Source organism: Rhea pennata, chromosome 5, assembly GCF_028389875.1.
Source record: "Rhea pennata isolate bPtePen1 chromosome 5, bPtePen1.pri, whole genome shotgun sequence".
Classification (NCBI taxonomy): Eukaryota; Metazoa; Chordata; class Aves; order Rheiformes; family Rheidae; genus Rhea; species Rhea pennata.
Window position 1 is genome coordinate 53,443,325 of NC_084667.1, and position 27,370 is coordinate 53,470,694.

At 38.5% G+C, this 27,370-nt stretch overlaps 1 protein-coding gene across 10 annotated transcripts in view; it reads left to right on the plus strand.

Annotated features, from left to right (window-relative positions):
* UNC79 (unc-79 homolog, NALCN channel complex subunit) overlaps window positions 1-27,370 on the plus strand; it is a 107,021-nt gene that overhangs the window by 20,954 nt on the left and 58,697 nt on the right. For 9 of the 10 annotated variants that reach the window (XM_062576171.1, XM_062576173.1, XM_062576174.1 and 6 more), the window contains 21 exons: window positions 535-599; window positions 2,234-2,322; window positions 3,497-3,537; window positions 4,819-4,847; window positions 5,310-5,539; window positions 5,867-6,038; window positions 8,375-8,605; window positions 10,270-10,460; window positions 11,440-11,563; window positions 12,449-12,589; window positions 13,756-13,977; window positions 14,581-14,808; window positions 16,245-16,386; window positions 16,796-16,875; window positions 16,956-17,104; window positions 18,995-19,152; window positions 19,484-19,665; window positions 20,210-20,411; window positions 22,066-22,245; window positions 23,283-23,348; window positions 25,408-25,694. In XM_062576171.1, coding sequence (XP_062432155.1) covers window positions 535-599; window positions 2,234-2,322; window positions 3,497-3,537; window positions 4,819-4,847; window positions 5,310-5,539; window positions 5,867-6,038; window positions 8,375-8,605; window positions 10,270-10,460; window positions 11,440-11,563; window positions 12,449-12,589; window positions 13,756-13,977; window positions 14,581-14,808; window positions 16,245-16,386; window positions 16,796-16,875; window positions 16,956-17,104; window positions 18,995-19,152; window positions 19,484-19,665; window positions 20,210-20,411; window positions 22,066-22,245; window positions 23,283-23,348; window positions 25,408-25,694 — 3,209 coding nt within the window. The remainder of the gene's footprint in view (window positions 1-534; window positions 600-2,233; window positions 2,323-3,496; window positions 3,538-4,818; window positions 4,848-5,309; window positions 5,540-5,866; window positions 6,039-8,374; window positions 8,606-10,269; window positions 10,461-11,439; window positions 11,564-12,448; window positions 12,590-13,755; window positions 13,978-14,580; window positions 14,809-16,244; window positions 16,387-16,795; window positions 16,876-16,955; window positions 17,105-18,994; window positions 19,153-19,483; window positions 19,666-20,209; window positions 20,412-22,065; window positions 22,246-23,282; window positions 23,349-25,407; window positions 25,695-27,370) is intronic. The other variant, XM_062576176.1, reaches the window with a different exon arrangement.

Consider the following 27,370-nt stretch of genomic DNA (forward strand, 5'->3'; position numbering starts at 1 on the left):
TTGTGTTTTCTGCAGTTGTGTGGCCCTTTGACTTTTGGACACTCCATATAGCATCCAAGCGGTGCCACTTGAACATGCCTGTGTTGTTTATTTCCTGTCATTACAATGCTAAGGCTCCTTCCCTGGCTGGACTATTTTTCCTGTCTCACAGCTGTGTTTGCATATTGCCTGGCAATGTTGTTAAATGTACTGAGCTACATCTACCATCCTGCTTCTGAAGAGGAATGGTAATTAATTAATTCAAGATCTGCTGGGAACAGGAAGGAGCTAAAAAGCATGCATTTGTATCTTAATTTTTCCTTTTGTTTGGGTTCATGGTTCTTTTCATAATTAATCTCTAACAGATCAGGAGACATATATAATCTAGGTCGTTTATTACAATTGTTATGCTTCACAAGGTATATGGTTACATTGCCTCTCATATTTGTATAGCACTTAGTGGAAGAGAATGTTGATTTTATCTGGTACTACTAGTCACAAAGAATATAAATATCTTGTCTGTGTTCATTAATTAACTATGTTTTGTTTTTGTAGCCTGGAATCCTATTCATTGTCAGCACATCGAATGCCATAATGCAATTAACAAACCAGCTGTAAAGGTACTGCTATTTCTTCAGGGTTCGAATGCAGCTTGCTAGAAGCAGAGGGGTGGGAGTTTGGTGCTGTGGTTTGAGATCAGCCATCAGCTTGTTTAAGTGCAGGTGACTAAGGGCAAATGCTAAGAGAAAGAACAGCACAGCCTGCGGAGATCAAAAGGCACCAGAACTTTATGAATATATTCTTTGGCTGCCCAAAGCAAGATGGAATATTTTTTCCAGCTTCTGTAAGCTGAGTCTTGATATTAATTGTGAGGTTGGTTACATAGTGCTTTGCAATATTCTAAGCAGGATTCTAGCTAATCAATGTAAATATTTTCCTGAACATAATTTGTGTGTGTGTGCACGCATGCAGATGATACTATAGATGCAAAATTTTGTCATTTACAGAGGTGTGTGTACACATTGGTATCTGATTGAGGTCATATTCTTTAAATTGAAGAAAAGCTCATTAACTTTGACAGTGATCCTTTGCTTGGAGTGGGCCCTATAGCAAAGAGCAACAAAGCTTTACTTGCTTCTTTTATAGCCCCCTTTAAGGGAAGTAAATGATATTTTACCTGTTTTCACGCAAGATAACAAAAAGTAAAATTGTTTGCCCAGGATCACAGAGCGGTCCAGTGGCAGATGCAGGAATAGCATCCCAAGTCCAGAGAATACTACTGTTAGGAGTACTAATTAGTTTTATTAGATCTCTAGTTAGTTAGGTAGGTAGATCTGACCTGTATTCTTGGCATCATGCAAATGCTAACGTAATTACATTAGTCAAAGTTCTTCAATGAGCTGCTTCTGCTGTGGAATGATGCTGACACTAGATATCACAGGTCCCACGGGGGACCACCTCCTTCTACTACAACCATTCTCCATGATCCCTTTTATACTCCACAGGAAAAAAAGCTAGAAGGTGTTGTTTCATGTCCTAAAGATCACTAGATTCAGGCTAATCACTAAGGAGAGCAAAATCCCAATGAATCTTACAATTCCAAGCTTTATAGATGAAATATTTAAATATTCTGAGTGATCTCTTAGCTTGACTTTGTATGACAAAACCAGTCTTGTCTGTATGGTAGTAGATCAGATGCAGCCTATTGTCTCTTGAATATATTAATATAAATCTGGTTAACAATGATGAGAAACATCAAATGAGCCATTTGTCTTTACAAGTAAGATCTTGCACTTGGATGAACTAAGAAAAAATTAATGTAAGTGAATAGCTAATAAACATAATGACAAAAATTAGATTTTGCTAAAAAGAAGTGTTACTGAGATAGAGAAATCTAGACTTTTATCCAGTTCTAAGCAATGAATCCTCTAAATGATTCTTTTTGGAGGGGATAAAACCCACTAAACTGATAGTGATTGTGAAATGTAAGTAAATGTGAATGTGTAACATAGAATATGCTTATAAATCGGAGAGTGAAAACACTGATACTGTAACATGCCTTCTTTTCCTGAAGATTCTTGTTCTTAGTTATATACCTCTGTGCTGCCAGGTCCTGAGTGCATCTTCTGGAACACTAAATATTCTCAACAATTACCAAAGCCACGTTGTATGTTATAGCATTAATGTATTGAACACTATCTTAATGAACTTCCACGGACAGATGTATTACTTCTTTTCTTCCTCTGTGTTTCAGATGTGCATTGACCCTTCCTTGTCTGTGGCCTTGGGTGATAAACCACCTCCCTTGTATCTTTGTGAAGAATGCAGCCAGAGAATTGCAGGGTAGGTAAATTAAGAGATGGAAAATGGCTGGATATAGTCTGTTCAATTCCACTGCAGAAGACTGTTATGCTTTTTTTTTCAGGATGACTTAGCATATAATTTATATAGCTAACATTACTGAAATGCATGGAGCGAACTGCCACACTGTATGAATAAGGGTTGTGGAAACTGGCCCCACAAGATCAGCATTAGCTTGGACAGTAGAGTTTTAAAGGCTGAGTGACTGATACTAAGTTTCTGAATAAACTGGTAACTGTGAGATGCACCAACTACCTTAGGGGAACCTCATTAACGTACAACCTCTTGCTCATAAAATGTTTTCTCTCGTCATTGCTCAGTAGTCATTAAAAGCAAGGCATTATACTGAAATTTCTTTTACAGATACTTCATTACTTTTCTGTACTTCAGGATATTCTCTAGTGTATACTCTAAAGCAGCAGAGTAAAAAATTGAAACTGATCCAGACTTGTCTAATACATGAAAATAATACATTCTGAGATGAATTAACCTAATTTTTTATATTGCTTATTTGATATACTAAATTTATAAAATCTACTAATTCTTAAAGTGACTTCCAATCATTAGTTCAAGTGGACAAGATTGCAGTTAGTTCAGAAGCCACACGTTTTTTTGGGGGGCCTGGTTTAACAGATACCTTTATCTCACACCAGCTGTAGGAAAAGCAATTATATCTTGTAGAAGTCCCCTTGGTTTTTAAGTCGTCATTGATTTAAAGCTTCAGAAAAAGAAATTAAATTTGCTAGAAACATAGCTTTTAAGGAGACTCACAGAAAATAGTACTGTTAATTTTTTTTTCCATGTTTGTCTGTTACTCTTCACTATTTTTTTTTTTTTTAGCTCTCAGACTTCCAGAGCACACAGTATTTTCATTTGCTAAATTAAAGGCTTAGAAGTAATTTTTTGAAAGCCTTGAACATGATGGATCAACACCAATACAGTGGTAATTTGCAATAAGCAGGGCACAACAAAGACAGGTAATGTGAAGCAGCATACAGTTTATAAAATTATGTTTGTAGAAAAGCTGTTTCAGAGTAATGTCAGTCCTACCACATTACATTAGATAACTTCCCTCTGTGCAAAAATAAATGCATACATAAATAAAATAATGGCAAGCTAATTAGATGCACTTATTTATTTATTTATTTATTTTAAGGGACCACAATGAATGGTTGATTGATGTTCTTCTGCCACAAGGTAAGAGATCTTTTTAGGATACAGACTAATCATGATTGTACAGCTTCATGTTTATTGATATTTTTTGTACTGTATCATTTGAAATGCTGCACTGTATTTTAAAGGAATATTGTAGGATTTTAAAGCAGCTTGTGCTTAAGGCAGACTAATGTCCTTAAGTGCTGTAAAAAAATTAGCTAATCAGCTAGTTCTCTGCCTGAATTACGTAATACTCTGCAACTCTTCATATGTGAGGAAAGAGAGACAATAGGACAGACTTTCAAATATTCAAACATCCACAAGTGTTGCCAGATTTTTTCAAAGTATTTATACCCACCATAGGTGTCCAAAAACGGGCTAGTTCTTCCAGAAGCCTGACTCTGATTCTAAAGCTCTTAAAGCTTCTGAAAATCTGTCTTAAATCACAAGGCTGCAAAGGGTATCAAAAAAGGAGTATAAAATATTTTTCAATCATACACTCATTGGTCCAATTGTGGTCCATTGGCTAGTTAGAGAACCTGATATTGCTGTTAACTACTAAAATACAGACAAAGCTTGTTGATAGACTAATTGGTATTCTTTGCCTTTACAAGGACAGTTGCATATTCTCTGAAATAGCCTGGCATGTACCAAGCAAAGATACTCGTTCTTCTGCAAACTGAAAATTCTTGAGTACTAGTGATTTTTTTTTCTTGCTGTCTCCTTTTATTTGAAATCTAATGTAGATTTTGGAATATTTCTTCTGCTTAGGGAAGTACTTCTTGTACTCAGGCACTCATGTTTTACTGAATTAGATATTGCAGGGGCAACAGACTGAATAAATATTGCCTATCAATTAAATCTGCAAACATTTCTGTATGGAGTTATAGCCATTCTGTCTGTAGTCTATATCTACAATGTTAATCCAAACTCAGCAGTCTTCCATCCTGCAACATTTCACTGGCAGTGAGAACCCATCTGAGCAGTGTCTCCCCCAGCATCTCAATCATACTAGCATCCGAAGAAGCTTACTGTTACAAGCCTGTTTGTGAGGCAGAACCATAAGCAGAAGGTGGATGGTATGTGGTATGTACTTACTACTACTCCAAGGCCGTTGTTTCATTTCAGCATAGAATAGCAAGTAGGCCTGAGTATACAGTGTCCTACCTCATGCAATCAAAGAAGCTTAGAGATCTTAATATCTGGAAACACAAGCTTAGCCCTGTACATTTCCTTGTAACAATTCCATTTACCTATGGTTGCCATAGTTAAACAGAAGGATCATCATTCTGTGTTGATATTTTGTATGCCTTCCCCTTACAGCTGAAATTTCTGCTATATGTCAGAAGAAGGTAAGATTAAGTAGTCATTTGTGTAATGAGGCATGATTTGATGTTGTATGTAATGTCATTCCATTACTGTGGGGTTTTTTGTTCCTTTTTTGTTTTTTGTTTTGTTTTTTGTTTTAGCTATTCCAAGTTTTCACAGTGTTTCCATGAATGCATTTGTCGAGGGATGGGGAGAAGCAAGACTTTTTCAGGGCTCAAGCCAAAAAGTTGAGCTTCACTGAAGCATTGGTTTAGTCCATTCTAAAAGAAGAGCAGCCATAACATTTAAGTCCAGGCCTAATGATAGGCCTGAGCTCATCTTCCCTGAAGTTCAGTGACACTTGGCATCAGGAATTTGTACAACTGTAGTGAGTTTGGAAACGGCCAGCTTTTGAACCATTTCCCCCATGCTGATTCTCACCACTGTTTTTATTCTTCTTCCTGATACCTATGGCCTAATAGATTTTTTTTGTTGTTGTTTTCTAGAACTGTAGCTCACATGTCAGAAGGGCTGTTGTCACGTGCTTCTCAGCAGGCTGCTGTGGTCGCCATGGCAACAGGCCGGTACGCTATTGCAAAAGATGCCATTCAAACCATCACAGCAGTGAAGTTGGGGCAGCAGCAGAAACCCATCTTTATCAGACCTCCCCGCCCCCTATCAATACCCGGGAGTGTGGGGCAGAGGAACTGGTGTGTACCGTAGAAGCTGTGATCAGGTAATACGGCAGATTATAAAGTGTCAGTATATAAAGCAGGATCAGGCCTTCATGTAAATATTGCCTGCAAATCTTGTGCAAGTTGATCCTTGTTTCACCAGGATAAGTTCAAAGCAAGAACACTGAATTTCTGCTGCTATAGCAGATCAACTGTGAGAGTTGTTCTCATGTAATAATTCAACCTTGAATCCTAGGACTTGATCTTATTTTATTAATGTGCTCAGGAAAATGAGGACATCAAGTGCTTTAACCTCCAATTATTGTTAGTCATCTACCTGCATCCCATTGAGGAAAACTGTATTCACTGACCACAAGTTTGTTTTATAGCTTGCTGAAGGAAGCAGAGTTCCATGCTGAGCAGAGGGAGTATGAACTCAACCGCAGGAGACAGATGGGCCTCTCTTCTTCCCATCACTCCTTGGACAACACAGACTTTGATAATAAAGATGATGACAAGCATGATCAACGCCTCCTGAGCCAGTTTGGAATCTGGTTCTTAGTAAGAAATTCTTGCTATTTTCTTTTTTTTTCTTTCTGAAGGCTCAATTTCTCTTTTCTTTATAGCACTTGGATTCAGTTGGACACTTCTCTGTTTTGTAAAAAGAAGGAAGGAAATCTATGAAGCTTTCGGACTTGGGAGATTTCAGAGCTAGTGTGGGTGGAAGTGCTTGCTGTCTACTCTGATTCCCGTATTGAATGTGTAGTAGGGCTGTTCACCCTCTCAGTTTCTCATTACTTTTTATGTGCTTTCCAGCTTTTGCTCATTCGTGACCTCTGCTCAATGCCATTATTTTAATCCAAAAAAGAAATCCTTTAAAGATAGGTCTTTTACCATCCATCTTTAAACATCAGTCTCTAGAAACTCAGCTTTCCGTTTTACCTCTGAATAGGCTGGAAGGGGTCTTAGTGGGCTGCCTTCCTTCCTGCCTTCAGAGTGGTCTAGCTGATCAGTCCCAGTCACTTTACTGCACTTAATTCACCAAGGATAGATTGGCAGAATGAAGCTCTGCTGCTTCCAGCCTTCATTGTAGCTGGCAGAGATTATTCCTAAATAGCAGGGCTGCCACCAGCTAGTTCATGAGCAGGCCAGGCTGGTGCCTCATAGGTCCTGGCAAATCAGACTTTCTCCTCGCTCTGTCTGTGACAAGGGCAATAATAGGACCTCGGCCAATCATCCAAACAGAGGTGGGAACAGCAAGGTGACAGGTCTAGAACCCCACAGTGCCAACGAAGTTGCTCTTGGAAGAGCAGAAGAGAAGACTTTCAAATAGCTGTGAGAGCAAACTCTGCGTTCTGCTTATATCTTGTGGGTTTTGTTGTTTCATGTTATTTTAGCCTTCACTTAAATCTGTTGAGTTGGTCTTTACCAATTTTTTTTATTGTGCCACATTCATCTCTTCTGCTTCAAATGATGTTTTGGAAAGACTGAAGGCCTCTCTCTGTCCAGAAGAAATAATCTAAGTGACAACAGAACAGGTTTTGTTACACTGTATTAGTAACGTCTCATCCTTGACACTAAGAGTATATCTTTCTATAACAATAAATTGCCACTAATTTCATTCTTTCTGTATGAAATCCTTTAATCTTTTCAAAGGGAGTACTAACAGAGATGACAGCACTGATAGTGAGAAATAGTGGGTTGTTGGGTTTTTTTTCCATTAAATGAATGCTTTTCATCTAGGAATTGGACAGAGCTCAAGAGTTCCTGTCAAAAAGACTGACAATGCCTTTGAGTTACCACTTAACTGAGACAGGCACCAGAAAGTAGTCAAACAGCTTAACCTACAATGAAGTAGAACAGTGGCGGCACTATTTTGAATTGGCAGGGGTGTTGTTAGCTGCTGTATCCCCAGAAACATGTAGAGGAAAAGCATTTGTGAAAATGGTTCTTGTTTTCTCTTGAAGGCAGCACTGTAAGCTGTTTTCCATGAAGTGAATGATTTGAAGGCTGCTTCTCTTCATTTGCTTCAATCACTGGTTTCAGCTTGCCAGTTGCTGGGAATATAACGTTCAGTATGAAACAGCACCTAACAGCTGATAAGGGGTTAGAAGACACTTCCTAAATCTCCTGTTTGTTATTTGCCATTCTATTGGTGCTTACTTTGGATTCAGGACAGCAAGCTGACTTGAAAGTTTCTCTGCTGGTCGCAGAAGGTGCCAGAATCAAATGGCAGGTGGTAAGGACTTGGCAATGTGCCTGGTCTGTGAGCTGGAATACAAGCTTGGACTCAGATGTGGGCTGGTTTTGCAGTGCAACATTTTTCTAGAAGGAGTGAGTTTAGAGAAGGGGAGAAGAATAGCAATAATCACTCTGTGAGAATTTTTGAGAACTTGAAACTCATTCTTGTGCCAAATGAGGACAAAAAGTCAAAATCAGAATCATTTCTGCAAAACAGAGTTCACTTTTATTCTACCAGGTAGACTTGTTTTCTTTCAGACTTTTTGAAACACATCAGTTGGCCTGTCTGTAAGTTTTAAGTTTTACCTAATCTCTTTTTCTTCTCCCCTCCCACCCCGCCCCGGGCATTACATTACACTTTGAAATGAAAAGTCATTTTGTAGGCCGTACCAGAATGTTGAATGTTTCAGTGTTGAAATTAAGAAAAAATAAATTTGATACTTACTCTTTCCAAATTTTTATTTTCTGATTATGAAAATATTTTGTCAATAATCTTGTGCCAAACTGCCAAGCTCCTGCTTAAAACTGATCAGCTGAGTTACCTTCCTATGTAATCTGCATCCAGGTATCTCAGAATATGCAAAATGTAGCAGAGAAAAACAGTTTGCCTCCTTTAATTCTAGAAATCAAATCTGATCTGTGTTTTTGTCCTCCAGGTGAGCCTTTGTACTCCCAGTGAGAATACACCCACGGAGAGTTTAGCAAGGCTGGTTAGTATGGTATTCCAGTGGTTCCATTCTACAGCTTATATGATGGATGATGAAGTTGGTAGCCTGGTTGAAAAGCTTAAGCCCCAGTTTGTTACCAAGTGGTTGAAGACAGTTTGTGATGTCCGGTTTGATGTCATGGTTATGTGCCTCCTTCCTAAACCAATGGAGTTTGCCAGGGTAAGAATTATTTATATGAAGATTCCTAATTTTGCCTCAAAGTTTAAAATCTGATAAAACATCCAAGCTTGTGTTAAGAAATAGGCAGTTTCTCTGCTCCCAGATACGAGCCTGTCCTTTACTAGTTTTGTTTACTAATCTGTGTTTCTCTGCTCTTTGCATACCATATCTCTGCAGCTGTACATTACAGTTCATGAAATCACACAATTCAGGTACCTAATTTAAATAGCTCAAGAGATTAGTGTGCCTTGGTGTGTCTTATTGTTGAAGGAGAGAAGGAGGCTTATCTGGAAGGTCATTCAGGGTACCTGAAAGTCCTGTGCTGGAATCACTCTTAGGAGTCTCTGTTCCTTAACTGTGAAACAGAACTACCCTCTTAACCTGGATAGCAAAGATGCCTATCAAAATTTGGGCGTATCTGTCAATATTCCTCTATTGAAAACTAAATATCAGCATGAAAATAGGAGCTTAACATTTGTGAGGGGTTCAAGATTTTTTCCTCACTTAACACTGTCAACCATTCCACACACGCTTTTGTAAAACTGGGAGAAGACTTTCAATTGACAACCTCCGTATATAAAATGTCCAGTGGACATGTTCTTTTTCTTTCCTAGAATCAAGTGACTAGACTAAGAAGGGCCAATAAAGCCTTACTGTGCTATATGGCATCATTAGGGATGAAATATGGATCCATGGTTTTTACATGGCCTGATATGTTGGATTTGCTGTACATGTGTAGACCAGCAAGTGCATTTGTGTTACCTTGGATGATCACTCTGAAGATAGACCTGTTTTGTGGGAGTATACTGGGGGGCAGCTGAGGGAACTGGATGGATGCATTGGGTATTAGAAGTGAAGAAAAGAGGTCTGGGCTTTAAAGCTAGAGGAGGGAAATGACTAAACTTCATGCTGTATAGTCTATTATAGACCTTTCACTTATCTTGGATCCAGACCCCTTTTTTCAGTTTTATTACCCCCATTGCAGTACTTAAGACATGACCGACAGCTTGCCAGATTTGCAAGGTTTGAACAGAACATAAAGGTGAACAACCATGAAATTAGCTATGATGAATAGAGAAAAACTAGTTTGTTGGCTGAGATTACTTGTGGTTGCAGCCAAAGTAGCAGGCATCTCTAGAGTCATTAATAAGGAGCAGCAGATGCGAGCTGAGGTCATTAGAATAATTAATCTCTGTAGGCCAGTTATTTACTTAGAAGTGTATTTTTTTGCTTTAATCACTCAAAACTTTCCCTCAAAGAAAGAAACATTTAAAAACGCCATGTGATATGGGCCAAGTTTTTCGGTATAAAGACCCAACACTGACTAGTGGACCAAAGCAAATAATAGAAGTTGTGAGTCTGTCCAAGATGTAAGTTTGTCCTGCGTTGAGAAGTGTAGACAATGGAAGATTACTCTGTGTCATGGTATGGAACTGAGCAAACTTAATTTAAATCTTGGACAGTACTCTGTTGGTCTGTGGGTCAAATGAAAGAGGAAAAAATGGTGCAATCCCATAGGTGACCTCTAAATTCAACCTGGGAGGTGCTGATGATCATCCCCCACAATTTCTTAGCTGCAACGCAGTGAGCAAATTTATGGTGCTGGACAGATAATGAGGACTAGAATGATCACTCATCAGTATGATTGTTGAAAATGCGCACAGGTTGGTGGATACTGGGACAAGTCCTGCAGTGCTGTGACCCAGTTAAAAGAAGGTCTGAATCGAATCCTTTGCTTGATTCCGTACAATGTGATAAACCAGCCAGTATGGGAATGTATCATGCCAGAGTGGTTGGAAGCTATAAGGACAGAAGTGCCTGATAATCACCTGAAAGAGTTCCGGGAAGTGTTAAGGTTAGTAGAGACATGTAGGAGCCATTCTGTGTCTGCATATGTCAATTGCTTAAGGTTTTGGCACAATAAAATAATGATAATGAATAAAATGGTCAGCCATTCAGATTGCTTTCCCAAGTCCAGTAGACAGTAGCAAGTGAAAGCTGCTGAATCATTCATGAATTACATTTAGTCTAGAGCACTTAAGCTTTGGGAAAGCTTCCTTTTATTGCTCTTAATATCCTTGAATCTATATAAAGAGTCACATACATACGTGCTTCTTTGTTCTGAGTGAGGTGCATTTTCAGTGGCTTCCTGCTGCTTGGCGGAGGAAGCATCTTCTAGCCAGCAGTTGATGTGAAAAGGTGGGGATTAGTGGAAACCTAGCCCTTATTAACCAGCTCTGCAGAGCTGGCACAAGAAGAGTGGTGGTCTGTATTGATTTAGGTAATGTTTTTCCCTGCTGAGCAGCAGGAACTCTGGAATAAAATGGTGGCTATCTGAGTCATAATTCCCTGTCTGGTGTTCTCCTTTTACAATACAACTTCGCATTGCCTTTTAACTGATTAAAAAGTTCTGAAGCTACTGTAGGTTTATACTTGTAGGGGCTGATGTGAACATTTCTAGTATAAGTAATGGATAGTGCAGGAGTCGTGAGATGAGAAATACTCCTATACGTTGGATATTGAAAGAGATTGCGCTATCAAGTGAAAATACTTTTTCTAACTGATCTCCACAAAGTTATCTGCACAGCCTGACTGGGCCTGATCTGAGATGTAATGTACATTCATAAGGTGCACCACCAAAGTCAGGAATGACCTTGTACAGTCCACACAGCAACCTAGATCAATTCCTTGTCTGATCGGAAAGTGAGGGTGCAAGTAAGGAATGTGCAATTAAGATGAAAGAAGCATCACTACTGTGGGTAGTGAGATTGGCTTTCTGTCAGTGCAGTGTATGATGTGACTCAGTGATCCTGTATTTTTGTTCTACTTTTCAGCAAAATGTTTGATATTGAACTTTGCCCTCTCCCTTTCTCTATGGAGGAGATGTTTGGCTTCATTAGCTGTCGATTCACAGGTTATCCATCCTCTGTGCAAGAGCAAGCATTGCTTTGGCTGCATGTAAGTGTTCTTCCTTGACAAGTCATGCTGAAGTAGCTTATGATTTTGGAAAAAAAAGAGCCATTTTTTCAAGGATCAGGAAAGATTTCTGCCTGTTGTCTGGCCCCAATGTAAGGCAATTGGTAGATAGTTCCTGGGAAGTTGTGTGTTACTAACCCATCATGGACAATATACTGGAAATCTTCATTCAAAAGGTATTCAAAAGGGCATGACGATTTCCACAGCCCCTTGGAATAGTAACTATAATCTTCATTATTGCTTCTGGTCTACTAAGGGTTATTTTGGTGAAGACTCTGCAAAGAGCAGTTTATCCAATGATTGTAGCAATTTTCCTATATGCAAAATGTTCTAGTAAGGTATAATTTCTGTAGGTTTTGCTTGCTCCTAATAACAGTTTGACAAGTACAAGCTCATTTGATGCTAAAAAATAGATGATGAATATTCCTTCAGTGATTTGCAGACACCAGGCTTCTTGGTGTGTTGAAGTCTACAGCAACCACTCTGACTGGATTCTTAGGATGATTACAGGAATTCAGTATTAGGAAATAATAAAGATAGTAAATAGTTATCCAAGTATTCTGCTTCACAGAAACCTTTTGTCAGACAACCTCATACACCTGTGTGTTTGCACGTAAAACTGTCTCAAGGAGGTGTCAACAAATATTTTGAAAATACCCTGTTTTGCCAGTTCTTTTGCCCTTATTCCAACTGAAACCTAAGCTCACAGCTCACCCCACTGTCTCCCAGTTATATTACTTGTTCCGGAAATTGAATGCATGAAACTTGCTGAATGGGGGATTGTGTGGTAAGTGTGCTTTTAAAATAACTAATATTTTTGATCAAATTTGAAATCTAATGCTGTTTTTAATTATTGTCTTTCTTCAGGTATTATCTGAACTAGACATTGTTGTCCCTCTTCAGTTACTAATCAGCATGTTTTCTGATGGAGTTAATTCTGTAAAAGAGTTAGCAAATCAAAGAAAATCAAGAGTCAGTGAATTGGCAGGAAATCTTGCAGCTCGGAGGGTAATTGTTACTTATCTTGATTTTTTTTTCTTTTTTTTCCCCCCTTAGACCAGTTTCCATAATAGAATGTATGTGAAGAAAGGTAATTTTTTAATGCAGCATATTTGATTGGAAACACAGTACAAAATTTTAGAGTGAAAAAAATTGGCATAACTTCTTGTATTAATACCTCTCTATTACTTAGTCAGTGTAAAGATAATGCAGATAGAAATTAACTGCACAGTCTTTCTCAGTGAATTGTTTTACTCGGGATGTTTGTAGTGTTTTCCTTGATACCATTTTCATTCTCTGTATCTTCTATTCGCTATCATCAGCAACAAAACAGAACTTATTTTTGTGTCCCTGCATTTTCCCATGTGTTTTGCCCACCCCAAAAGAGTTGCAGAAAATAATATAAAATAAAGCTGTATGTCACAGGCTTATGTTCCAGAAGTACAAATGAGTACTACGCATACTTGGAAAAATTTGACTAACTTCCCAGCAGTCTTGCGCAAAGTATTTCATGGACAATAGGAACACAGTGCTTGAAAGATCAGATCTTTAGTATCATCTAAGGGTGTACCTCCCTTGAAACACTTAGAGGTTCTGAGGGTGTTGTAGGTGGCTTATTGTGGTGTGGCCATAAACCAGTGCTGACGTGCACGTCTTACATTCAGTTGCTTTGCAATTGCTAGTATCCTTGGTAATTGCTTGTATCCTTGGTATAGCCTTGGTTACCCTGCTATCTTGAGATAACCTCTTTGTTTATTTATTTATTTATTGGACTCCTACTGTTGAAGTTGATACCCCTTGATCATTGAGTGGATTATTGTAACTTTAAGGGCTGTTTTACCATGTATTCTGATTTTCTGTTTGGTTTTTGTTTGGTTTTGCTGCTAAAATTTTCTCCTTAGTGGAGCTAAGTTAACGAATGTCAGCCATTTAACTTAAAAGAATATGTGCATCCATGCAAAATGTTTTCAATACTTTTATCGTATTTTAGCATTTAATGGCATTCAGGGACACTTGTAAGTTTTCCAAAAAATAGCTACAAAAGAATATAAGAAGAAGGCTGTCAAAGTTCCTGTCATTTGCCACAGTTTCATATAGAATGAGTTTGCTTAAATGCTTTACATTCATTTGAACTTCCTTTTTTTTTTTTTTTTTTTTTTTTTAAATGCATTCAGGTAAGCGTTGCTTCTGACCCTGGACGCAGAGTTCAGCACAACATGCTGAGTCCTTTCCCAAGTCCTTTCCAGAGCCCATTTCGCAGTCCGATACATAGTCCTTTTCACAGCCCGTTCAAAAACTTTGGACACCCCAGTGGAAAGACTATTGACTTTGACTGTGAGGATGATGAGATGAATCTTAATTGCTTCATACTCATGTTTGATCTCATCTTGAAGCAGGTACTTATAGAAGAAAAATATGCGTGTTAAAGGACACTAAAGTTCTCTAAAAGCACTTGTACTCAGTCCCTTTCTGCTGAGGATTGGCATGAAGTATAAGACTTTCAAAGCTCTCTACAGTTCTCACCAAGCTTTTTGCCCTTACAAGACTTATATGTTCATGGTCAATGAAGAGAAAGTAGATGCTTCCAGAATGTGTTACATGTTTCATATGAGTGAAATGAACTACCCTTTGGAGATACGTCTTTCTACAGACTACTGGCACAGGCTTGTTGATGGGCTTACATTATGTATGTTATTTTTGAATAGCTAAATGTATGCATTGTGAATCCAAGCCCAGGAGGTTTGGATAATTGTCTCCAGGTAAAATTCACGGATCATCTGCTTGAAATTCTCTATTTGACTTTGAAAATCTTACTTTAGCTGTTCAAATTTGGGCACCAACATTGGTGGCTATATTTGAAACTGTGAGTTCAAGTTTATCTCAAGCTCTTCTCAGTACTGTATTTTAACAGTGGCAGAAATACAGGAATAAGTAGACTAGGCAGAGTTGTGGCCTTTAAATAAATGATCAATCCTTACTTTTTTTTTACCCTTTTTCAGATGGAACTCCAGGATGATGGTATCACTTTGGGCTTAGAGAACAGCATTTCGAAAGATATCATTTCCATCATAAACAATGTGTTGCAGGCACCCTGGGGTGGTTCTCACACCTGTCAGAAAGATGAAAAAGCAGTTGAATGTGGTCTGTGTCAGTCTAGTATTCTGTGCTACCAGCTGGGTTTTGAGCTGCTGGAACAGCTTGCTCCAAAAGAAGAAATCAGACTTGTGGTAAGTAGTGCAAGAATGGGCCTATATTGGTGGTGGGCTGAAACTCCTCTTCCTGGTTTTGCTCATTACGTTGTGCCTGAGGGAACAAAGTTACATTGACCTTTGCCATGGAGAATTTGGAAGCTTAAAGCAAAAATACCATTGAACTGTAAAATCTTATAGGTTTGAATTGAAGAAATGCAAAGAATACAGGGAAAATGACAATATTGATCCAGTATCAGACTCTCCCCGCTGTCAACACTGAAGTGCTGCTTCAATTTAGAAGGACACTACTGTGGTACTATCTTAAATGAAATATGAAATGATAATACTTAGTACTTTTCATCTTATTTTTAAGAGTTAAGAGTGATTTTTCTCAAATGAATAATGATTTTGAATCGTTTCTCAAATGGGCAACTTGAAAAACCTTACTTGGTTCTTGATTGTTGAAAATACTGAGGACTCTTGGAAAAACAGATTTTGCTGAAATATTTCAGGTTGAGTATCCAACTTTACTGGACACAGAAATCTCAGCCAAATTCTGCTAGTCATCATTTATTTCTTCTGCAGAGTCACAGATGACTTTAAGCAGTACCTGCATTGTGATGAGTTTATTTCCATCTGAATATCTGTTATATGTACTCTTCCATCTGACAGTTGAGAAGATAGCATTGTTCCTCCTATCCCAAGTGCTCACTTGCTGTGGCACGGTGGTGACAGGATCTTTATTAGTCATTTCTTTTTTTGGTGGTGGGCACGGTGATCCTCTTGATGTGTAAAAGGTTTGGAATTCCATTTTGATGCACATGCTAGTAGTAGGTATTGTGGACACAGTATTCCATAGCTTTTGCTGGAAAAATAATCTCCTGCCCTTTCCCGTTCAGATTCTGGCCTCAAATGAAAAGTGGAAAATGGGGCTTGGTGTACCATTTCTAACATCCACCTTGAGTTTCATAACATAATGGTAGCAATGGCAACTTGTACTCCTGAATTCCTGGATGCGTACAGGAGAAGTAACTCCAGCCTAATCCTTTTTCAATGTAAAAGTGGTTGAGGTAACTCCTGCCTCTAAGCCTGTAACTAACGCAGTAGGAAGTATGTCCTGCTCCTCTCTGTGCAATGGAGTAACTTTTCTAAGGTGAGCATGCTAAGCTTGGTGAAACCGTGGGCCGGTAACCGTGTTTTCCTCAGCTCCAATATGGATACGTAGTTCTGTTAAGTGAGATCAGATAAATCCTTGAAACATAGTCTCATTGTCAGCATGCATTTGCCAATGCAGAATTTTAAATATTCAGGTGATTTGAATGTACCTGCGTATTTAAATCACACAGAATTCGACAGTTTCTGCCTCATTTGGGCTCATTTTTTTCACGTGCAGTATAATTTAAACAGCTGAATTTGGCCTAATATATTTAGATAACATCAAGAAATGAATTTAACTTATTGTCTTCTTAAAGGAGCCCACAGATAACCTTGAGGATAGTCTTCTGTATACTAGGCCTGAGTTTATTATAGGAACTGAAGGAGAAGAGGAAGATAAGTCAGCACCAAAACACGGAGAAAACCCAGGGAATCACACAGAGACCACAGAGAACACTGGTAGGTTGAGGGGTGAGAAGGGGTGGGTATTTCAGTAAAGCTTTTAAGTGGAACACTTCTACTCTTAAGGGAATACAATGTTTTGAAGCAGTTTTTCAAATCCAACAATGCACAGTCAATACTTTTTCATGCATTTAGTACTTTCAACATACTCATTTTATGGGAAGGCTGTATTATGTTGATAGCAAACCTGACTGACTCTCAAAAATCTTTAAAAATATTGCTGTTTGATCATATAACATAGCAAAAATACTAGATGCTAAATTCTTTGCTATTCTGTCTTTACTTACTGCAGTGTTATTGTAGGTAGAATTAATTTACCTCTTACCACAGTCACATCCTTTAATTTCACTTTGAATCCACAAATGAGATACTCTAATAACAGTGTATGTAACTTGCATTTTAACAGCTATAAAAAATGACACAGAAAGAAAATTTTGTTATCAGCAACTTCCAGTTACCTTGAAGCTCATATACACTATACTGCAGGTAATACTGATTATTTGTTCAGTTTGAATTTGTGGTTAAGTGGTTTCTCTGTGATGAGAGTAGTACATCTGCTTGCATAGGAAATGTCAAGATTTGAAGAGCCGGATATTCTTTTTAATATGCTGAACTGTCTGAAGATTCTGTGCCTTCATGGAGAATGCCTGTATATAGCAAGAAAGGACCATCCACAATTTCTAGCCTATATTCAGGATCATATGCTGATTGCAAGGTAGGCTTTTATCACACATTTTGTTTTCATACTTTGTGCATTCCAGCTGTGGGTTCTTGGATGTTACATTCAAGAGTTTGCAGATTTAATAAGGAAAATTAATGAAAGGTGGGAGAGAAGTGTGGAAAGGGAAGTAGTGGAATAAGGGCACATTGGATAGGCCAGTTATGAAGCTGCAAATGTAACCAAAGTACCTTGTGTCCTCTAGTTCTGTATTTACGTGAACATTTCTAACCCTAACAAAGGTGAAGGACAGTGTATTTTCTTTTCCTGGGGGAGGGGGGGGGGGGATCCAATAGCAGAGATGAAAATATGAAAAAAACTAATAATTTTGGGTTTTGTCAGAGAAATTGAAAAATATTTGGATTTTAATGAAAGATTTTGATCAGCATTTAATTTTGCCCTAAATCTGCCTGGAAGTAAGTCTTGGTTTTGTTTAGTTTATTATGCTGTGTCTGTCTATTTGAGGTGTTGTATTAGCAGGGAGATAAGATTCAAACCCACTGTGCTCCTCCTTCAGGCCAGAGCTGCACTTTCAAAGCAGCATTGAAACGGTTTGACAAGGAGAAAACAAAGAGCCTTACAGGAGCCAAAGCGGAGAATGCTAAGCCTGCTGTTGAAATGAAGGCATGAAGTCTAAATATTACAGCTCCCACTGCAGAGTGTCAGTGACTTATCAGAGTTTGAAGTGACCTGAAATGGAATGTTTAATTCACTTAATCTAAAAAAAAAAGAACTACAAGATTATCTCAAGCAGATTTTCCAAGGAAAGTAGTGCTAGTAGAATTTTGTCCCCAAAATATAAATTTTGCAGCAAGCATTTTTGCTAGAAAGAAGGCTCTAGAACCATAGAATTATAGAATAAATTAGACTGGAAAGAACTTCAGGAGATAGTTTGAAGTTTGAAGACTTCTGAATTTTGAGCCAGCTTTGGACTATAATACCAATACTTACATACACTTTGTAGTGTATTCTACAGCAACTCAGACTTCTCCTAGAAAATGGTATTCAGCCATAGGGGATCAACCAACTATAAATAGATGCAAAAAGATCACTGTTAGAGACAGGATGTAATGCACAACTTGATATTCTGCGCTAGTTGTTTTGCAAACAGTGAGTGTGAATATCTTGTTCTGAACAGTAGCTTTGTCTGAAATTGAGGTCCTTTCCCTGACTCTCCAAAATAAGAGAAAGGGTGATGTAGTTTGTAGGATTGTAGAGCTGACTGAAGAACAGTATCTCACTTCCTTTTTAAGAGGTAAAGGAAGTGCTCATTTAGTGTCAGAGTAAACGGGATTGAAATCTGCACATTTTAAGATTCCTCTTGAAAGGACTTTTGGAGAAAGCTCACTGAAGAAACATCATATGCTGTTCTGAATGAAGTATGGTCATCAGGACTTGTAGTTGTTTGATATTGATTTGACTGAAGATCTGAAATTCTAGGGTTTTAGCAGACTGGAGAATGTGTCCTGAATCTAAGAACCAGTAAGTCTGAGTTCCTGACATGTGATTGATTCCAGGATGCTTATTATTCATGGCTCCAAGGTAGTCCATGTGCAGAACTTGGTCATGTTGGAAATGCTAAATTGTAGCATAGGATATGTTCCATGGCAAGTGTGCCTTGAATTCGTTAAAATCTTGTCAAATCTGAAGTGTTTCAGTGTAAGGGATGTTTGAACCTGGGTTTTCAAGAAATTCTGCTGTATTTGAAGATTTCCAAGTAGCTCTTTTCTTGTACCAGCAGCTGTAGTGTTCGCATGAGTGCTTAGAATGGCTCACAGAGGTTGTCATGAAAAGCATATTCCCACCAGCAGTACAGTGTGGACATTTAGAAGAAAGGATGCCAAGGTATTGCATTATAAGCAGACTTGCTATTCTTGGTCTTTCCAGCTTATGGGGAGTTGTGAAGTCTGAGTTTTCTCAGCTTTCTTCTCTGGCAGTCCCACTTCTTCTCCATGCGCTTTCACTTCCCCACGGAGGTGACATTTTCTGGACTATCATAAACAGCAATTTCAACAGCAAAGATTGGAAGATGAGATTTGAAGCAGGTAGGCTTGAGAATTGTAGGCCTTTTGTCTGTTTGTTGCTTTGCTGAAGAGGTAGAACTTCCTCTACTGTTAGGAGAACTGTAATTGGTGATTATCTTTTTGCTGGTTTGGGGACTTTTGGAGATAGTAAAAAAAGCAGCAGAGTAGAGGAGAATATGAGTCATTCTAGATAATCAAAATAAGAACAAATTTACAATAATATTTGCCAACTATTTTTTGTTTTTGCTTTCTAATATGCCTCTCCTAAAAATATATCTTAATCAGGACATAAAGAACCCATTGCCAAAATTAATATGAATATCTTCTTTGTCTTGGGGCATGGCTGCTACAGTGGAGAAGGTGGCTGTGTTGTGCAGGTTTTTGGATATTCACTCTGTGACAAAAAACCACCTACTGAAGTATTCTTTGGCTCATGCATTCTGCTGTTTCCTAACTGCTGTGGAAGATGTCAACCCAGCAGTAGCTACAAGAGCTGGGCTATTACTTGACACCATAAAGAGGCCAGCTTTACAGGTAGGTTCATTATATGAGACAAAAAATATGCATTCAGACAGGAAGCTGAGGTTGACCCCAAGTTCAGGGAGGTTCAGGTATACAGTATCACTGTCTCTGTTAGTAGCTTGTAAGACAAACCTTATGGATCTTGATAATTGACAGAAACACAAAGTAGGTGTGGAAAATTATATCGCCCTAGCCCCAACTTTGACTACAAAGGATTACTATGGCATTTGAACTGTTACTGGAGAAAGCTGTAGATGTTGTTAAGATGTGATAGTGTGTACAATGCTCAGTAGGCAGATTTTTTCCTATATCTTTGTATTCTTCAAAATCAGTGTAGAAAATTCACCATTCTAAATATGGTACTTGATTATCTCCTTATTTATCTTACTTTTCTACTGATATCAGCAGCATTGCTTCTGATTTAAAGCACTAGGAAATGGGAGCTAAACCTTTGTCCTGTATTAAATAATGGAAAATGTGAGCTTTGACCTCCCATTGCTTTAAAAACAATTGTAATAGTCTTCACATCTCAGTTTTGTGTTTTTTCTCTACACAGGGTCTCTGCCTCTGCCTTGATTTCCAGTTTGACACAGTTGTTAAGGACAGACCCACAATTCTTAGTAAGCTTTTGCTACTTCATTTTCTAAAAGCAGATATTCCAGCTTTGAGCTGGGAGTTCTTTGTGAATCGCTTTGAGACCCTGTCTCTGGAAGCACAGCTTCATCTGGACTGCAACAAAGAATTCCCTTTCCCAACAAGTAAGCAGAAACCAGATCATTTTGATGACCTTTTATCAGCTGCTGGAATTTCAGCTGCCTGCAAGGGTATGAGAGAGATGTAGGCCTCACCTGCATAAACTTGCTGAAACTAATTCTTTAGGTCAGAAGAGAATAACTCAAAATAACTTTCTGACTGCCCTGGTGCAGATTAGGATATATTCTGTGTCCGGTTTGAGCACTGTGTTTTACTCTAACTAGCATATGATTCCCAGCCCTGCTTGAAACATGATCTGGTTCTGTGATGAATCAGCTGCAACCTGCATTAACCTATTTGTTCTTCTGTAGATGTTGTAACGCTGGTAACATTACTAATCTCAGAGGGCTAGGTCATGCATGTAAGGGTCTGCATAAAGACAGATCTCAGCCCTAGGAATTGCATGATCCCCAAAACAAAAACAAAAGGCATGGGACGCGCCACAAGAAGTACTTGGAATCTTAGAGCAGGATCTTGGTTAACTATTCCTGCAGGGACAAACTTCCTTAAAGGTTTTTCCTGTCCCATATTTTGTTTCTTGATGAGATTACATATTTCTTTCTTTTCATTTGGGAGACGGGGAGGAGCTGAAATAATAATCTGTGCATGGTTGTTTAACATGCTGAATAATTAAAAGTTTTCTTACTCAAGTGATGGTCATGAGCCAGTTCTGTTTACATCTGACTTGCTTGGAGGAGGTGGGGAACAGCTGTCTGGACAGCACCTGCTCCATCAACAGCCTAATGACTCCTCTTGCACTTGTGTGAAGTCCAGTGCCTAAAAAAGCCCAGGTGATGCTGCTGCATCCATCTGGAAAACAGATGGAGCTGCAAACATATTTTCTTCATATGTGGGTAGCTTGGCCCAAAGCTAGGACCTATTGTTATGGCCTGAGAAGGGTATCTCAGTAGTGGTTGCTAGTACCTCTGGCTGCAGATGTAAGGCCACATCTTTAAGTAAAAATATTTGAGAGCATTTAATTTAAAAAATGCAAAAGATATTTTTCAAGATTCTTTTGAACTTTCCTCTTTGTCTTTTCTAAGACATCTGTAAGTGGTTCAAAGGGTGGAGTCATCACCTTTGGTGACTCAGGTAATAAAACTCAGAGTTTGAATGTGCCACAAACATGAGTATAGAAAAAGATCAGTGACTCCATTGAGATAGATGCACTGATGCTACTGGTAACAGTACTAGAAAAACATAACCACACTCACAAGATTTTAGAGGCACTGTTCAGATCCAGGATGAGAGGTGTAGGCAGGACAGAATTTCAGTTTGAGGTAGAACTAGAGGCCACATTTTGTTATGAGTGCACTAAATGTGAACTGTACTTATGAGGTTTCTGCCATCTTAAATAGAGGGCACCTGATACTCCCTTATCCTGAAATTCAGGTTTTGGGTTCAAGAGTCTGGTTTTGTCCAATCTCTAAATAAACAAAGAAGGAACAGCATTATTTTTTTTAAACACACTTAAGTGGTTTGGGGTTTTACAGATTTTAGACTGAGCGCATGCAAATGAGTTCCTTGCAGATGGACCCCTTGAACCTGTATGAAGTGTTCTTGACTTCAATGGGACCTGGGGCCCAGTTGCACTTGGCAGCATTAGGGCCTCGCCATGCTGTGGAATGAATCCTAACTTGGTCAATTGCATTTGCAAAGCTATCACTGCTGTCCGGACAAATGTCGCCAACCTCAGTGATGCAGCAATGTGGAAGATCAAGAGGGCTCGTTTCGCACGTAATCGTCAGAAGAGTGTGCGTTCCCTGAGGGACAGTGTGAAGGGACCAGTGGAGTCAAAGAGAGCGCTCTCCCTTCCAGAAACCTTAACCACCAAAATTCGTTGAGTATCTATTTATATTTTTGTGATACGCCTGTATCTTCTCCCGTAGGATTGTATCCTATTGCTGGGCACTCATTGGAATTGTCAATATTTATCCAACTAGGATAGCAAATTTAGATTTCTGACTGATTTGGACATTATTCAGATAATGACAAGTCAGTAAGTTTGACGAAGAATACAGACAAAATTAGGTCTGTGCTGTCTTTATTTAAAATGCTAGAATAAAATGTTTTAAGACTAGTTGGTAGATAGATCTTAGTTTTTTAATTGTGGCTAGTACACAATAATTTTGTATAAAATAGATATAGTGTTCACAGAACAATTACTCTACTAATTTATTTATTAATTGTAATTATTGATCAGTTTATACACATTAGACATCTTAGAAACAACTCTTCATGTCCTGGATGAGCTGTTGGATAGCTTCAGAATTCCTTTGTCAAGAAAGGAATGTACATGCAACAAATCCTTCCTGCCATCTTGCACAGGAGGACAACTTAGGTGCTGGAAAATCGTAGGCCTGTATAGAGAGTTGTAAAGATATCTCCCAAGCAAAACTAAAGCTTACCCATTCTCATTTAGAGAATTTTACAAATGCTAATTAGTCTTACATTCAAATTGGACCCCTCATATTACTCCTATGCTTACAGTAGCATTCAGTCTTGGGTACTAATGATCTGCTGAACTCATCAAGGTAACTTCTTTTCTTCAAACCAGACAACACCATATTTTGGGACTCTTTTATATAATCCTTCTTGATTAGCTTCTGATCCTGCACAGGTGAACCTGTGTGATGACTCTTGTACCAGCAAAACCGAATGGTGAAGAAAACTACAATTGCAAAACACAATGCACAAAACCTGTAGAGCACAAAAGTGAAATGTTTCAAACTGTTACACTCACTGCCTGACAACAGTACATGAGCAAATGAAAGTATGTAGGGTAGCACTGAATATATGCTGAAGGTTAAGATGCCAATACTGCTTATGTAAACAGAGCTGTTCTTATGCTTTTTTTTTTTCTTTTTTTTTTTAAGCTGTCAGCCTGACCAGACATGAGCAGTCTGCTCCAGCACTTGGTGGAACACCAGACCAAACACCGGGTAGGTTAGAGTAGGGGATAATTTGATGGAATAGGAAAAGCAAGGTACTAGTGCTGGCTTTCTTGCTTACTCAGAAGATAAACTTATGCAAGGTGCAAGATACCTAAAAGGCTGAGTGATTCACGTGTCTCAGTGTAGTTCCACAAAGTTAAGTTCAAGTTTTACTCTAGATCCGTACTGAAAACTACCCCCAGTTGTTCAGGACTGGGGGAGATTATTCAAAAGCAGTCAGTTGTGCTACTAGTGTCTCACCTTCCTGTGTTTCATTGCCTACAGGAACACTAGCAAATCTTAAGTGTGCTGGCCCAATGTGTATCCTGTCTTCGTGTTGATCTTTCACCTTCAGGGTTTAGAGAGCCAGTAGACAGAATGCTTTTGAAAGCAGGTACTATAAGTTGCAGTGGTCCCCTCTGTATACTTACAGCCATCCCGAGTCCCTTATTTTTTATTTACTAACAACATTTTGTGAAGATGCAGCCCTCTGTGAAACATTTGTAGAATAGCTAGCTGAGCAGGGCCCAGGTAAGTATATAATCTCTGAATAATGATGATCACTGACATTTCTTGCTCAGATTGAGCCTTTTGTACTTTGTACCATCTGGAAGTGAAAATCTCAGTTTCAGATCTTCTTCTTTCTTCAGGACTTAAAATATTTTCAACGGACAGAAAGTTCACAATCAGAACAGATCAGTTTACTGCATAATCAGTTGAACAGGAGAATGCCTTGCCCCCATAGGCACTAACTTTGAGATATGAAATGGATTAGGAGAGTATCTGAATCAGAACTATTTATAGCCCTATCATAACAGCCCAGTGAGAGTTGGCAATCAACCTGTCCTTACAAAACATATGTGCAGATTGTAACAGGAAATAAAGGTGCGAAGAGCAGATATGAAAGCAAATGATAGTTCTTTATTTATTAGCACCATTCCCTATGTTAGGGTTAAAGAAACCTGTCACATGAGAATTGTCAGTCTCACGATAGCCATTCTCAGCCATTGTGATTTTATTAGACATACTTTGCTATTTTAAAGCCTCAGTTTCCAGGTTTAGGTTGTTACTTGAACAGCAAATTTCAATTTTCTCTAAAATACATATATAAAAAAGGTGCAAGTACCTAGTAATCACTGACAGGAAGAAAATTCTGATAGTGTGGTTTAGACTTATCATAGATGCTTTGAAAACCAGAAGACCAATGGCTTTCCCTCTCCTGCTGCGCAGCACTTACTACTTCTTTTTAAAATCTCACAATTATTGGTCGTTTAGCAGATTTTTAGCCACAGATCAGAAAATTCATCAGAATATATTTTAATAACAATTAAAATTAATTGTTATCCAATTAACAGTAATGATATTTAATTAAAGTTAATGTTGTAATTAAAAACTTAAATTTTACATATCTCCCCCTTTTCGATGCTGTCCCAGAGAGTATTTTCTCTTCTCTTTGTTAATTATTCTATTGAAAGTAAAGTGTCTATTTTATTTATAGAGAAACATTTTATCTAAAGTACTGCTTAACAGACCATATATGTCATTACATTCTTTACTGTGCTGTAGCGTTCACATTTTCATAATTAATAAAAAAGAATCCGATACACTGATTTGTAAAATACCTGTTGCTTTTTGTGAATTCAGTCACTCTTGTTAATATAGCACAGAACTTGAACTGCTAAGCACTAGACATCTTTAGTAATATAAAAGGCCGTACGCAGAGGGTGAGATAGAAGAGGGTACCTCTAAAAGCAATTACTGAAGGAGTCTGTTAATAATAAACAATTCTAAAAGTACATGGAAATACTGTAAAAATCCATAACAGTCTGGAGTGTGAAAATGAAAAGACTGATGCCCACTAATATTTGCTGAGAAAGAATGAAAACTATGCTAGATGAGAATTTGGTGGCCATAGAGTTTGATTTGCCTTTAATTCACATTGATACAAAGGAGTAGTGACACTCAGTTTGGTAGAGGTGCACTGGAATAGGAAGATTAGCAGCTTTATTAAGTGTGAGAAAGCTGAGAAATGGCCAGAATGTCACCAACGTCTCTCTTGTACTGATAGGACAACCCTCTCCAGAGAATGATAATACAATAAAAGATCTGCTGCCAGAGGATGCTGGGATTGATCACCAGACTGTCCACCAGCTCATTACTGTGCTCATGAAGTTCATGGCAAAGGATGAGAGCAGCGCTGAGTCAGACATCAGCAGCGCTAAGGCTTTCAACACAGTCAAGCGCCATCTGTATGTACTGCTTGGCTATGATCAGCAGGAAGGCTGCTTCATGATTGCACCACAGAAAATGCGTGTTTCAACCTGTTTTAATGCCTTTATCGCCGGAATAGCACAAGTAGGTGGAGGCGCTTACTACCTTTTGCAGCTCTTTCTCTTTGCAGTTGCACAGCCGTTCGTACCAAAATAATGGCCGTGTCTGGTAGTTGTGTTTTACTCTACTGAACATTTCCTCAACCTGCTGAGGTGATTTTGGGAACAAGGAAGGCTATTTCCATCTTTACTGTTCAGAAAGCTCTGTCTAATCTAGTCAAGTGCTTTCTGTAGAGTTTTGTTTGAGAGTAAATTGTTACAGAGGAGGGTGCTAAATACCTTCATACTCGTGCTCTAAACTTGCTGCGTTGGTAGCATAGTGGTAGCATGCATGTGCGCGCAAATGCTTCTATGTTTGAAAAATTAGAGACTGCTCTAAATGCCCCTTACACTCCTTCCATAGCCTTTGAATGCCTCACTTTCCTCACGTATTATGTCCTGCTTTCCCACTGAGGAAGACCTGGAAGCCATGAGCCATTGCCTGTCCCCTGTGTGAATAATCTGTAAGATTTCTGATGTTCCTTACTTTGCAGGAGACTCACTGTGCTCCTTCCTTAAACTGTGCCAGAAATTTCTTTTCCCTCTTTCCTAGGGAGTGATGCCCCTTTCATAAAATCTATACTGCTATGATAAATGACTTTGAGCACTTGCCATGTACCTTCTTTTTCTACTTTTAAAGTAGGGACGGCAGCTATTCCTTATATCACGAGCCACTTTTGAGGCTTAATTCTTACTGGAAGAGCATTTTGTTGATGCTGTAAAGCATTGCACACTTGTAGTATATTGTTACTGTTTATGATGAAGAAGCTTCATCAGTTCTGTAATTCTACAATTTATCACAGTATCTAAGGATTACCTTAGAGGAGAAGAGAGTATTACTGATTTAGATATCCACTAGGCTCTTAAAATGCCTGTTGTAAAGTTCAAACATTGCTTAAAGGTGTCCTTACTTCTCCCATAACCTTACTTTTTATTAAGGTTTTCTGATTCCATACAGTGGAAGGAGTGATATTTTTGAATATCTTGAATCTTCATTGTAATGAAGATAACTTGCACAGACTTTCATAGTTATGGAAAAGTCAAGTATCTATGTTCCAGCAGGCAAAGAATAAGGTGTCAGTGCAAGCTGGATAGCTGCAAATGCATCCTGATCCACTGTCTTCGGGCAGCATTACTGTATGTTGTTCCTGGCTCATCTTTCACTTGTACAATTTTAAGCTGAAGAATGTGAAAGGAAGTTCAGGCTGTTATGTTGTACTGAGAGTCCAGAAGTGGCGGTTTAGATCACAGGGCAGTATGTTCCACACTTTTCTGAACACTTTCCAAGTCTGAATGCCCAAACTTCAGACAAAGATCTCAAAAGACCTGATTTTCAGAAGTACTACTTACTGCCCCTGTAAATATCAGTCCTGCCGTTCCTCATCTGTTTTTAAACTATCTCAAGGTAGTCAAATTCACCATTTCTGTTTGAAAAGATTCATGAATGAATGCTGGCTCCACTAAAGTCAAGTGGAGTAGAGGACTTCAATGGGCTAGGATTTTTCCTCCATGTTGTAGATGTCAAAACTCTAATTTGTTTTTTGAGGGGATTTTTTTTCTTAGTTGTAAGGATGTGTTCTGTTGGGAATCTCCTTTGCTGCAAAAGAAATGCTATTTGATGCAATCCCAGTATACATTTGCAGAACAAAAAGTCTGTATGGA